The sequence below is a fragment of the Branchiostoma belcheri genome, unplaced genomic scaffold, assembly GCF_001625305.1.
Source record: "Branchiostoma belcheri isolate BF01 breed outbred unplaced genomic scaffold, Haploidv18h27 scaffold45, whole genome shotgun sequence".
NCBI classification, from domain to species: Eukaryota; Metazoa; Chordata; class Leptocardii; order Amphioxiformes; family Branchiostomatidae; genus Branchiostoma; species Branchiostoma belcheri.
Window position 1 is genome coordinate 1,184,411 of NW_017804076.1, and position 13,960 is coordinate 1,198,370.

General features: G+C 39.1%; 2 protein-coding genes across 4 annotated transcripts; one reads left to right on the top strand and one right to left on the bottom strand.

Annotated features, from left to right (window-relative positions):
* Positions 1-25: 25 nt before the first annotated feature.
* LOC109478804 (kelch-like protein 7) lies at positions 26-5,876 on the bottom strand. 3 transcript variants are annotated; one of them, XM_019780604.1, is made up of 8 exons: positions 5,836-5,876; positions 4,840-5,509; positions 3,725-3,893; positions 3,279-3,406; positions 2,449-2,710; positions 1,475-1,679; positions 1,206-1,303; positions 26-735 (listed from the first exon to the last, which is right to left on the bottom strand). In XM_019780604.1, exons 1-8 carry the CDS (start codon positions 5,847-5,849, stop codon positions 464-466), a joined length of 1,818 nt encoding a protein of 605 aa, XP_019636163.1. In that variant the 5' UTR covers positions 5,850-5,876; the 3' UTR covers positions 26-463. The 3 variants fall into 3 exon arrangements, with proteins under 3 accessions (XP_019636163.1, XP_019636164.1, XP_019636165.1); XM_019780605.1 differs by having other exon boundaries at positions 5,857-5,874; XM_019780606.1 differs by lacking the exon at positions 5,836-5,876 and adding an exon at positions 5,685-5,805.
* A 475-nt stretch (positions 5,877-6,351) lies between these two features.
* On the top strand, positions 6,352-13,474 carry LOC109478846 (vacuolar-sorting protein SNF8-like). Its single transcript, XM_019780663.1, has 8 exons — positions 6,352-6,467; positions 6,930-6,980; positions 7,495-7,633; positions 8,149-8,253; positions 8,937-9,006; positions 11,941-12,085; positions 12,661-12,735; positions 13,067-13,474. The coding sequence occupies exons 1-8, from the start codon at positions 6,414-6,416 to the stop codon at positions 13,163-13,165; spliced, it is 738 nt and encodes a 245-aa protein (XP_019636222.1). The 5' UTR covers positions 6,352-6,413; the 3' UTR covers positions 13,166-13,474.
* The last annotated feature ends 486 nt before the right edge of the window (positions 13,475-13,960 follow it).

Consider the following 13,960-nt stretch of genomic DNA (forward strand, 5'->3'; position numbering starts at 1 on the left):
ACAAGTGTCACCTTAACCTATTATACAGCAATATATGTACCATCAACCTTCCTTCCATCAAAATTCAAGTGGCATAAATCAACTAAATGTTAACTGTTCAACAGAACAACAAACATGTTCCAAAGCATTTAGGGGCTTAAAATATAGATTTTAAGCTCCATGCCAAAATTAAGTCAATAATGTAAACATTACTGAAGATTTTTTACAGATATAATTCCCTACAGATTTTCTGTACACATTCACACACAATGGCTGTATATAAATTATAATGACAATTTTTGACAATACACAAATTCTTAGATTATTAGAAGTCCCCAAAAATGCAGCATATGGATTCTAACATTTATCACACCACTCAGATAAATAGACATATGATATCATATTGGAGAAAATCTGACCTGTAGTAACACACTTTGTCTCATGTTTGAAACTGAAGATCAGAAACCTACAATGTTATTCGTGTCTAGTCCTCTACAGCACAAGTGTCTATCTTACACATGGCTGCATTAGCAATGGGGAATGCCTTAGTGTTGTAGTGGAAGAGCCAACGGTCCTCAGCGGGGATGTACTCAAACACATTGCTGAGCCTTCCCATGTCCCTGTACCCCCCTACCACCCAAATGGAATCACCCAAGGCTGCGGCGTGGACGGTACGCAGCTTCCACGGCATGGGGGCACACTTGCTCCAGGTGTTGTACGCAGCTGAGAACACTTCGCAGGTGTCCAGGACAGCATCTGCAATCAAACACAAAGGTAAGGTGCTCAGGGGAAAAGACTACAGCTGGATTTGTGTACATGTGTAAAAGGGTACAAATAAAGGAGGTATATGGACCCATCCCAGAATCCCTTGCAATACACATTCTGCAATATACATTCCACAATATACATCACACAATACACATCCACAATACACACTCCACAATATGCATTCCACAATATACATTCCACAATATACACTTCACAATTGAATATACATATGTCTCCACAATACTTATTAAACAATGTACACACCACAATACACATTTCAGATGGCTGACTGGAAGCGACAAGAAATTAAACTTCTCATGTGTTGCATTTGACAGTGCAGCAACTGATATAATTTGATCAGTAAATTTTCTTTTCCAAAATCACCCATGGGAAAGAGAAGAAATCGTAGTATGGTAGGTACTTTCATAATCATAATGAAGATAAATATGAATTCTTACTGTCAGTTGACAGCCCTCCTATGGCATATATGCTGTCTTTGAACACAACAACTGCATGCCCCTTCCTCGCTTGATGCATCGAAGGAACCTCTACCCATCTTGAAACAAAAATGTGAACAAAGTTAATACATCACACAGAAATTCAACTGCGTTTGTTGACTCTCAGTTTGTTTATTTGTTTTATTATCAGCATTATGTAATCAAATCATAGAAATACACAATCATGAATAATAATAAATTTAACAACTTTACATGTAGACTTTTCATACCTCTTGGTCCACTTTGGGTTGCACTTTTCACAGCTTTTCAGGATCTGTGGGTTGTGGGAATTGCCAGCTGCGCCCCCTATCACCCAGAGGTGGCCCCGCAGGGAGACCATGCCGTGTTCGTAGCGGCCGGTGGTCAGTGTCTCAATCTGCTTTATCCTCTCTGTCACTGGGTCCAACTCCTCTACTAGATCCATGGCTGACATCCCTGCAACAGAATATTCAATGACTTACTGCAATACACTGTTGTAATGCAGAGAGATACAGATATATCACTACACTACATGGTCAGACTCACTCACTCACTTACTTCTCACTATCCAGGCAATGTCCGAGGGCTAATTGCATACTGACAAGGACAATGAGTAAGGAATGTACTGAATAATGGTAGAAAACCACGTGATGACATTAAGTTTTACTTCTAGTTTTACTCTAAGTTTCTATCTCTACTTAAAATTAATAACATTATGTACGATGTAGATGTGACAGAGAGAATATGTAATACATAAACAGGTAAGAGAGACATGGCAACTACCATTTTATTTCTAGTTGAGCAATTTGGGGGGGACTTCTTCTCTGGAGGCAGTGGCAGATGAATTGTCTGACTTTTTGAAAAAAATTGATGGATCAGAAGACTTTTAATAGCAGTACTAGTAATATATTCTTTTGTAACAGTTGTTTGTTGAGGTGTGAAAAACTTGGACTTGGACAGTGGCACTGACAGGTAAAATGCATTTCATCTTCCACTGCTCCCTCTGTACATCGTTGAAGAGGTTCATCAGTCACGTAGAACACAAGTCTCGACCTAGTCTCGTGTTCTCGCGAGACTAGGTCACTCCTTGAGAAAGGTGTACAGTCGACACCGAAAATTTGGAGGTACGTGCTTTTACCTTTAAATACAGTCACTGATTGAAGAATTTCTACTAACTCCCTCTGTACAGTATTCAATGTACAGTAACCTTAAGAAAAGGCCCCACCGTGATTTGCTGTCCCTCCACTGATGTATATCTTCCCGTTGAGCGAACACACAGCAGGACAGTCTCGCGCTAGCTCCAGCATAGCCCGCAGCTTGAACCACTTTCCCGTAGCCACGTTGTAACCGTCTATTCTCTTGACCGGCAACAGGTAGGACCCTCCAATGACATACACCTTCTTCCCGACCAGGACGGCGCGACTGTCTCGACGTTTCTCCGGGATCGGGGGTAAGTCTGTCCACTGGTGGGTCTTATGGTCAAAGGTCTGGAATCAAAGAACAAGAAAAGGTGTATTCATCCGTTACCATTACATCCTCTTAGTCACTTTCATCCAGTGCCCAATACTCCCAATTTATGCAAAATAAACATTCTACAGTACTGTCTTCTTTATCCACATCAGCTTTTATCAGGGCTAGAGGTTCATTTTTGGGAATAGGTGCGCTGGTGCACCCAACCTATAAAATTGGGTGCACAAAATAATTTTGGGTGCACCATATGAAATAAAGTAGAATGTCAGCAAAACCTAATACAAAAATTCTGATTAACCCAAATTCTAACTTTAAAATGGTAATCGTTTAAATACTACAACAAAGATTTCATTTGAAAGTTTTCTGAGACTTAGATGTCAAGAATATGCTGCATACTTGAATACATTCAATATCTTTACATATGTATACCTACGAAAGTATTTGGTTGCACAGGTGTACCCACAGAAAAAAATTGGGTGCACAGCTCCAATTTTGGGTGCACCCAGTATTTTGAGCCCTCAGTAACATGATATGCTGGATGCAAATGAACCAACTGTTCCTCTCTGCCCCTCATGAAAAATGTACCTGGCAACATGACTGTTCTGATCCACCAAACATGGCGATCTGGAAGTCGTGTTTCTTCTTACGCAGGGCTGTCTGTTCCTTTATCTCCGTACGTTCTGCCTCTTCTAACAGGTGGTACTTCATTCCAGCTGTACACAGAAACAGAAAATGTGTTTAAAAATTGTGATGCTGTAGACTTGACTAAACACAGGACATGAACAAATGTTTTATTACTTCCCTACGAAGCAGAACAGAAATATGCACACTTAACCAAAGGCAAATTTTTCAAGCATATTGACTGAAGTCAACTTTTAAAGTTGTTATGGTGGGCAAGGAATGTAATGAAACATGCAATTCAGCCTCCAGGCTGCAAAAATGTTTTTAATCAATAAACCAGTCACCAAAAATGCACACTGTTATGTTTCTTATATTATCATCTTGGAGCTTCTGAGAGATGTGTGACCTACTCATGATCATCTTGAGACATTCTGGCTTGTCTTGGAGGAGGGGTTCGGACTCGACCGTGGTGCTGAGGTACGAGCGCGTGATGAGGGGGTAGCGGATAAGGGACATGACCTCCACAGTGTGCTCCTCACGAGACTTACTCTTCAGCCAGGTGATGGCAGCATCATACACCTTTGAAAAATGCACAGAAATGTTAAAGAGTTAGAACCAGATCTAGAGTTCAGCTAGCCTGAAATTTTTATCCAATATCTCAGTTTGTTTGACATAACGTCAGGTCACATGCCCGTAGCCAGGGGGGGTTCGGGGGGTTCGGAAGAACCCCCCCACAAGGCTCAAAGGTCCACTTTTTGGTCCACTTTTTATGTAAAGGTCCACTTTTTGGTCCACATTTTATGTAAAGGTCCACTTTTTGGTCCACATTTTATGTAGAAAAACTGCTCCCTTTGTCATTGAATAAAAATTTATCTCTGATTTTTTCTTGGAAATCCTCTCAAAAATGCACGAAATGCCATTTTAGAAGGTTCATTTTTCAAAATTTTCCGGGGGAGCATGCCCCCGGACCCCCTAAGAACCTCGCGCCTTCGGCGCTCGAGGTCCCCTCAAGCAGTGGGAAGAACCCCCCCATTCAAAATCCTGGCTACGGGCATGGGTCAAATGCCAGGGGCGCAAGATGTTGCAAACTCAGACTGAAATGCTATTTCCTGCATTTTGAGGGGCAAATTTTGCCAGACTTAGCTTAGTTTAATGACATCTCTTTCCATATCTTTACACAGCAACTTTTGTCTGTCAAAGATGATCGATTAGGAAAGATTTCTGTCCATAATTAGAGGCAAATTTCTGAGAAATGATGGAAAAATAGCTGCTGGCTAGAACACTGGTTAGAACCATCATCAGCTGTTACAAATACTAGACAAGTGCAACTGCTATAAACACAAAAGGAGTATTGTGCCTTTGTCAATACTATGTACAACGAAAGACAATTCAATTACATCCCTATTCTTGCCAGGTTTATACATAGTAGTACACACTGCAACCATTGCCAAGTATGAACTATGATAACACATTACAATATTCGTGGTATTTATGTACATCATATATTTATACTAAGTCTACTTACAACATTCTCACTCTTGACTGTCAGCTGATCACTGGCCAAAATTTCCTTCAACTTCGGCAGCTCTAACTGTGAGAACTCCTCCTCCTGACACACTTCCGTAAAGTTCTCGTGAGAGTACTGTCTTGCCTCCTCACTCAACTCCTTACAATTAAGATACTCAGCAAACTGTTGAATCCCCAGACAGTTGGAAGGAGTCATGTTTTCCTTCAAGTAGTTGCAGCATAGTTTTTTCACGGTCTCGATTTGGTAGCGGTTAGAAGCCGACAGAAGAGACTGGACGTTTTTGTCGTTAACCTTGATACACGCCGTGTAGGCGAACTCAACTAACGCCTCGATTGTCTCTGCCTCAACTTCCTGCAATGTGACCTTTTTGGATTTTTCCTCAGACATTTTTGAAGTGAACATGGCTTGGAAGAAAGGACTTGACGTCGCGATGACAATGCGATGAGCGTTGATTTCTTTCCCCTCTACTTCGAAGATGACATCGCAGAGGATGCCCTCCTTGCGAAGGTCGTTCATGTGGGTAAGGAAAGATGCTTGCTGAAAGTACTGCTTTTCTAGACGTCTTTGTTTTTCCTCTGCTGTCTCGTGTTCGTCATCTTCCATGTGGTGGCGTTTCGCCACAGGATGACAGGAACACATGTTTGTTTCTTTATTTGTTTGCTGTGCTCTGTAAGAACCAGTCAGAAGTATTATGCTTTACATCAGCCAAATTACATTGTACATCACACAATACAGTCCCCCCCCCCCAAAAAAAAAACCTGTGCTACATGTATAGCTATAGTCCCATCCTTCCATGTAAACAAAAATGTATAATTTTTTGTTCGTATGTTGCACATACTTACAGACTCACAGAGCTATATTTAGCCACAACGGAAAGCCAAGGTTAAATCAGAAACATTAAGCAGTCATCAACAACACCGATGAACAACACCTATTATAAATCTCAGTGCAGACGTCGTTTGACGACGGAGAAATAGAAACGAAGTGTCAAACCTTTCCTGTAACATACCATACCTCGGCAACTAAGTAGGCTCTACCATACGAATATGGGGGTGCTATTTTAAGAACATTTAGTAAAATGCTACCCTTAATCCACAAACTTAAACCCAAAAATTAAAATAAGAGAAATTATTCATAATCTTACACTAGATTATATCGTATTGATACACAATTTATATTAATATATACTAATACCATTTGGAACATCCACATTTTCAAGTATGATAGCCTGTTCACCTTTGAACCTCCTTGGAATTCTAAGGCGACGGTATGTACTCAATATGATAACAAAAGTGAGATAAAATATGTCAACTTGTCATTTTTTCATAACGTTACGATAAATACTTTTGTTTGCTTATTTTTATCTGTAAAATCTGAGGAAAGATTTTCCTGTTTTGGAGCTTTATTATCCGATGTTGGTCTGAAAGCAAACATTCTTGTTCGTTTTCTCGCCCTCTCAGATATTTTCTCAAGCTCCCTGCTTGCGGAAGTCGGAAGTTGACAGACGCTAGACGCCGCGGTTTTGAAGACGAATATTTTGCGATTTCGCCCAAAACAAGCCCAGTTGAGAGATGAGGAGGCGTGGGGTAGGAGCAGGCGCCATTGCCAAGAAGAAATTGGCAGAGGTACACAATTTATAACGCTACATAATGAATTTGGAAAGGACGTATTTTTTGTAGGGGGAGGGGGGCGTGGTGAAACTCGAGCTCATATATATCTCACTAGACACAGACATAGATCGATAATATTCACCACGAATATTATTCACGTCGAAGATTAGCCAGCAGGAACCCATTAATAAGCGAAGCCTGCACAGTAGCGATAGTTGATGCTACACTCCTTGTAGCACATACAGAATTTGCCTTTAGACATGGGCGATAGTGCATATGTGTACGAGCTACACCCAGGTGACTCCAACATGAAATAATATATATTTTATGATAACAGTAATAAGTCGCAAAGTCAGACACTGGAGGGAATAGATATAGGATTTATTATTATTCAACATGCTGTGCTTTAGGTATGATATGAATTGTAACATAGCCTTCAATTTCAACAATAAATTGAATTCATATCGTTGACTACAGGCAAGATACAAGGACAGGGGAACTGAGATTGCAGCTGATCAGTTGGCTCAGGTGATAATTTATAACTCATAATTAAAATCTTACACATATCTTATCTATTGGGAATAATTTATTCAAGCAACTCAATTGATTTTGAATAAAGTAGAGTTGCTCAAGAGTAACTGTTACTTTGGTATCTTATTACCTGGAATCTGGATGTCTAACCTTCATTTTCAAGGATTTTTTTGTGTGTAAATTTTTCCTTTTTTTTTGTATACATCCTGCATTTGCTTATTCTATACCTTAAAAAGTGAGAAGATGTTGAACCTGTAAATAGTAGCTCACACCAGTATGTCTAGTTTTACTTTTTAGTATACAACTGTAATTTTTAACTCTGCTTTATACTTGAACTGTACTAAGCTTTTAAGAGCATACGTACAATAAAGGTCTTTCATCCTGTTAAACCATCTTGAAATTGCCAGAGAATGCTCTATCCTTGTTCACATCCCATTTTGAGGAGTTTGTGTACAATGGTTTATTGTTGCTTTAGCTGTGAATTGATTATGTATGCACCACCCAAATACAGATGTCAAAACAGCTGGAGACATTCCAGAAGCACCTGGAGGAATTTGCCACCAAACACAAGGATGACATCCGCAGGAACGCAGAGTTCCGCCGACAGTTCCAGGAGATGTGTGCAGCTGTGGGGGTGGATCCTCTGGCTTGTATGTGCCGAATATTCATAGCTAATATGTAATTTTTCCCTGCACTAGACAGTGCGATGGGCAACACCCATGTCTGTTTCAATAGCCCTTGGGCCACACAATTCTGTGCAATCACTACAGCAGGTGGATACTAGTACTAGTAGTGCCCAGGAGACTATACTGATAGTTATCTATCAGCTTGTAACAGCTGGGACCAAACTAATTTCATTTTACTTAGCCCTAGTATCAACCATTACTTTTTCCAAGTTATCATATTGAATTCCAGTGTTTCTAACTTTAAGTGAAGTGTCGGTAAAACTAGTATATCAACTTATATAAGTATGTAGCATAAAAGTCATTAAAACAATATTATACCAATGATATTGAATCCCTAGCCTAATTTTTTCAGTCTGAAAAATTGCAGATTGCTGAATTCTTCTTCTATGTGGACTGCAGATGAGTATTTGTAACACTAGTGTTGTCAGCGTTTGGTAAGGTTTTGTACTCCTGTAACTTCATGTGTAATGTTTTCTCAGCTGGGAAAGGTTTCTGGTCAGAAATGCTGGGGATTGGAGACTTCTACTATGAGCTGGGAGTTCAGATTGTGGAGGTGTGTTTAGCAACAAAGCCCAGGAATGGAGGTGAGATCTTTATACATTTTCGGTTGTTTTTCACTTTTTCGCATTTCCTTAATTACCAACATTTCAGAATCAGATGCAACTGTTCATTATGAACTCTTTGTTTTCACCACAAATTTAAAGGTGTGTGTTTTTTTTGTCAGACGTGTATGCAAATTGCAACTTTTCAAGAGTAAAACTATCAACATCTATATCTAGTTATATTGTGCTCGGTTTAATCACAGTGTACGTGTATTGTTAATTACCTGTTTTGCATCTACCTTGCATCCAATTTGCAATTTCAGGTGGCAAAACTGGATTAAAAATCCAAAGTCAATTTTCTGGTCATGTAGTAAGTTGACTCAACCCTATCTTATAGCATACTGATATCTGTGAGGAAAAAAATGCAATGTTACTGACGGAAAACAGTTGCTTGTTTAATATTGTAGGATGTTTCTAGCTGTTTATGTGCGGTACCCAAAAATAAATGACTTCCCATACAGCTTAGTTTTGGGGTATTTTAAAGGCTTCAAGTACCGGTATGAAATGATGATGAAAATGGCAGTAAATATCAATATCAGACAGATTTCCTAATCCAGAATACTTTTTGTTTTACCGTCCTGAAATTGGGTTGGATGCCTTTAAACATTAGACTTTTCCTTTTAACCCTTTCTACTGTACTGAAGTCCCTGACCTGGTTGTTACAGGACTGATTATGTTAGATGAGCTGAGAGAGAGGATAGCAGGGAAGAGCAGGGCCAGGCAGGATGTCAGCAAGTGAGTACTGCAGGCTGGGCTAATCTAGTTCTCTGTTTAATGTGCGTACTGTTGTGAGTTTTTTTTCAGTGACTGAGTTATGGCATGATTCTAATCTTTTTTAAATTATGTGCCAATTTCACTGTTAAGATAAGTGAATGACCATACATGTAATTTTTGTCCGTCATAACAATAATACCAACAAAATTTCTGTATTGAATTTGTTTATTTGGATTTTTCACAAAGTGAAAGGTGGGGGCAAAACAGGTGCATACACACCTTTACAAGTTGCCCTCCCCCATACAAAAACACATGCACAACATCAAAATTTACGTAGTCAAGGACAGCAAATATAAAAATACACAGAATAGGCAAGAAATATAGTAGGTTAAGCATAATTCAAGTACAAGTAGTATAAGTCGTGTTGAAACAAGACTTGGTGAAGTCTTGAGGCAATGCAATGAATGATGAACTTTATAACAAGCCATGTTTGGGACAATTTCTCCCATGGCAAAGCTATATCCCGCGGCAAATAGGTATAATTTGTAAGACATAACGTGATTCGCTGACAGCATCACGGCGGCCTTACGCCTAGCTCGCACAACTGGAAGCAATGTCTCTGATTGGCTGACAGCTCGTCAGAGGCCACGCCTGGAGAAGTGGCCTGGGCTATGTGAAAGGGCAGAGGTGTTTCCGTAAGGCTATTTATGCTGCGGAAGCACCTCTGCCCTGGGAGAATGTGTATAGAAAGGAAAATTAATCTTTTGTTGTTGTCTTGAGTTATGTTAAAATGAATCCATGATGTACCTAAGGCCACACCGACTTAATTTTTTGGATGACATCCGAGCGCGCATTGATTTTCGCCTGTGAAGGAGGAAGCTGCGAAGGAGGAAGCTGTGAAGGAGGAAGCTGTGAAGGAGGAAGCTGTGAAGGAGGAAGCTGTGAAGGAGGAAGCTGTTAAGGAGGAAGCTGTTAAGGAGGAAGCTGTTAAGGAGGAAGCTGTGAAGGAGGATGAGACCAGAATAAGACTATCTACTTCTACCTCCTGGCAAATAAAAACTTGTTTGTTTGATGCAGTCACCGTGTCGTGTGGTTCAATCCGCAAATATCGGGTTTTTTTTTCGCCCTCTCGCATTAGTTTTGTGGTCCCCAGAGGATGTCATCCAAAAAACTAAATCAGTGTGGCCTGATGGAGTGAACAATGTATGTTTTTATAGAATAGCCTATTATTGAATATACACATAACTATATTGATGTATAGAGTACATATCAGGCAGAACTACTTATAAAACGTACACCAGTGGTTTTCATGCTAGACCTCACAGGGATCATAGAAACTACAAACTGCATTAGTCAGGCCATCCCTTAGCAATTATGGCACCCTTAAGTCAGGAAAGAAGTGGCTAAAAGCACCTCAGTGACACCTTATTCCCCAAGTGACTAAAGTAAAAGCCATTTTATTTTCCCAAGGCTGCAGGACCACCAGAAATTATCTGGAAATATGCCACTAGAATAGATAAAAAGGTGTCCCTGTCAGGAATGATACATAAGGGGATAAAGATCTACTTATTTCCATTATCCAAGTGTCATTCAACCAGCCTTGCTCTGCTGGCAACACGAAATTTCATCATAGGAAGTGTCAGCATTACTACAGGGCTCAAAATACGTTTTTTTTTCTGCATATGTGTACCTGCACCAGTACATGTAACATTGAAAATTGCCTGCAACAGACAAATTTCATCCGCACTACTCAGAATTGAGGAAGTACGTATTATACTTAAAACTGTTTAGGAACCATTCCAATTATTTCTTTTATGCATCATAGGTGGTAATGGTCAATGCAGCAAATAAAAATCCACATACACCTACATGTATATAAAAACCTAAGTAAAATGTACAATGTACATTGACCAATGCATTTTAGGTGCAGGTAGACATCACAAATACATGCACAGCCCCAATTTTACCTGTTCAAAGGTGCATATGCACCTAGTATGTCGAGCCCTGGAAATACTAAAACAGGGCTAGGCAGGCAGGATACATGTATACAAATGTAGATGGAGAAATTGTGCAGGAAAAATCAATTTAAAAGGCCAATTTTCCTCTCGACTGAATATTCCAAGTAATCCACGAAGTAAAGTGGAAGACGATTGCTGTGACAGATTTTTGTATTCTTCGTATTCTTTATTTTGCACATAAATAATAAAACCCAATGTACTTTAGTAAAGAAGACTGTGTTTGTGAGAAGGCAGAGTCTATCCGAGGCCTTCCTCACAAATAAACGAAAACAAGGGGGCAAGTAGCTAACAAAAATGATAAATAGAAAGAACAATACATAGCTGATCGTTAAATCAACATTTGAATTAACAAACAAGATACCTGTAATAAGAAATGATAAAATACTACAAAGGTAACATTTTCAAAGCAAATGCATAATGTTTACCTTCACATGGTCTAGCCTTACAAAGTACTGCAGCATTCAAATACAATGAGAAAAATTGAACTTTGTATTCTGAAGTAAACACTGTGTAAATCTTTAATAAAAGCAGGGAAAAATGCAAACAGTATTGGTAACTTGCAATGGACTGTAGGTCCAATACTGTACTAATAATGACCTGCCATTGGACCTTTCCTTGGTGCTGAAATGCCTGTATTTGTTGTCATGGTCAGCTCTGTTTATTCTTACTCAAACACATTCATGTCATGTATATATGGTAAACCATCCCTTGCTACATAACGTAACCCAACACCACAGGGTGTCTGTTACAACACTAGTTACCATGGTGACAGATGTCTGGTCCAGGTCATTGACATTATGTGTTTGGAACAGAAGAAGAAACTGAGCAAAAACAATGTTTTCCTTCTGCAAAGCAAAACCAAGGAGCTTACAGGGCTCCTTTGGTAAACATATAAATGATACAAAATACTAACAATTTTGATGGTATTTTGTTGCAGTGATGATTTGTTGAGAGCCATAAAAAAGCTGAAGGTGCTGGGCAGTGGGTTCACAGCCATACCTGTGGGAGGGGGGCGTTACCTGGTACAGTCAGTCCCGGGGGAGCTCAACATGGACCATACCACTGTACTACAGCTGGCAGAGGTAACACTTTTTACTTTTTTAAGCTGTGATTATACAATTTGTAATTTGTACTTTCTTTGCATTTAAAAATGCAGCATTTTCTGCTGATGGCAACCATTGTGCTGTAGGTACAGTACAAATGAACGACAGTTTGTCCTCTATATATCTTTGAAATGTACAAAGGATTTTAAAGAAACATTCCATATTCCAAAGCCTTCACAACAAATGGAATGAACAATTTCTTAAGAAAGAGTTGATGATTTAAAAATGTGGCATTTCCAGGCGATAATGATGGCATTTTTACACTTTGCAATTTTTATGTAATTTTAATCATTGAGAATTATACTATGAATTATGGTTTACAAATCAATCATGATGTTTCCTTTATATATCCTTGAAATGTACACAAGATTTTGAACATTTCACAACAAAAGGAATGAGCAATTTCAAAAGAAAGAGTTGATTGACTTGAATTTTGTCTGTGCTTTTGAGATTTCTTTTAATTTGTTAATCTATTTGTTATTATGAAACATCTTTTACAGTATCCAGGTCACTGTATATCACTTTGCAAATATCAATGTCTTATGTTTGTATAGGGCAGTGGCTTTGTGTCAGAGTCTTCTATTGTCAGCAAACTCAGATGGGAGAAGGAAAGGGCACAGAGAGTACTGGTAAGGACAATTACTGCAAAGGTCACACTGTCCTCTCATTTAACATATTTATTGCTATGGCCAAAAAAGGAAATCCCCAAGGCTTGCCCTTATACAGCCATCAATCAAAACAGTTCTCTCACCTTTCAGTGTATCAACTATTATGATTTTATCCATGAATAGTTACATCAGGTTGGTAAGTCACTGAATAAAGACTCTTTTTGTACATTCATTCAAGTGCTGGAGATAAAGTTTAGTCTTTATTTCATAGTGACAGACCAACACAGATTAACTTTCATGTAGAATTTTGTACTGATCATGAATCTTTCATATTTCTCCCATGTGTTCTCAGGACCATATGGTGAAGGAAGGTCTGGCCTGGGTAGATGACCAGGCACCAGAAGGGAGACAGTACTGGTTCCCTGCTCTCATCCCTGACCCTGCTGGCTAGGAGAGATGGATGGGGTTTTATATTGAATTTTAGAGTAAAGGGTATAAGATATGTTCGTGAAGGTTAGCTCTTGTAGTCCCATGGAGTTTCTGCATTATATTCACTGTCATTCTTATACTGAAGCCAATTTCATGAGTCCAACTGCAAATTGTTGTAATCTATCATGAAGGCAAGTGTGACATACTCTCACAGCAGAAATTTGGGTTTAGCTTATTTTTGATGTGTTTTTAGGCCTTTTTATCAGGCTTTATTTTTTGCACTGGTATCTCTTTTACACCAACCCAACGAAAAAAAAGGCACCAGTGAAAAAAGGAGAGCCCAATAAAAAAGCCTGAAAACATGTCAAAAATAAGCCAAAACCAAAACCTCTGCTTGGAGAGTAGGCATGACATACAATACAGATTTCTGTGGAATTATTATGTCACTAGAAAGGTAACATTTGCAAAGCAATTGCATAATGTTTACCATCACATGGTCTAGCCTAATAAACTGCTGCTTCGTTTATTCTGACTTGTATTCAATATGGAGACCAGCCTCTCCAAATCTGTCCTTCTACAAAACACCACAGGGTGTCTGCTACATCATCAGTTACCATGGTGACAGATGTCTGGTCCAGGTCATTGACCTTATCTGTTTGGAGAAGAAGAAGAAACAGAGCATAAACAATATGTTTTCCTTCTGCGAAGGTACACATAATCAAGTGGCCAGTCAAGAAAAGTCTGTTTTTTTAAAAGGGCAAACTTTCCTTCAAAGCCTTAATAGATCATTACATTTAGTACTATGACTAGTAGTATT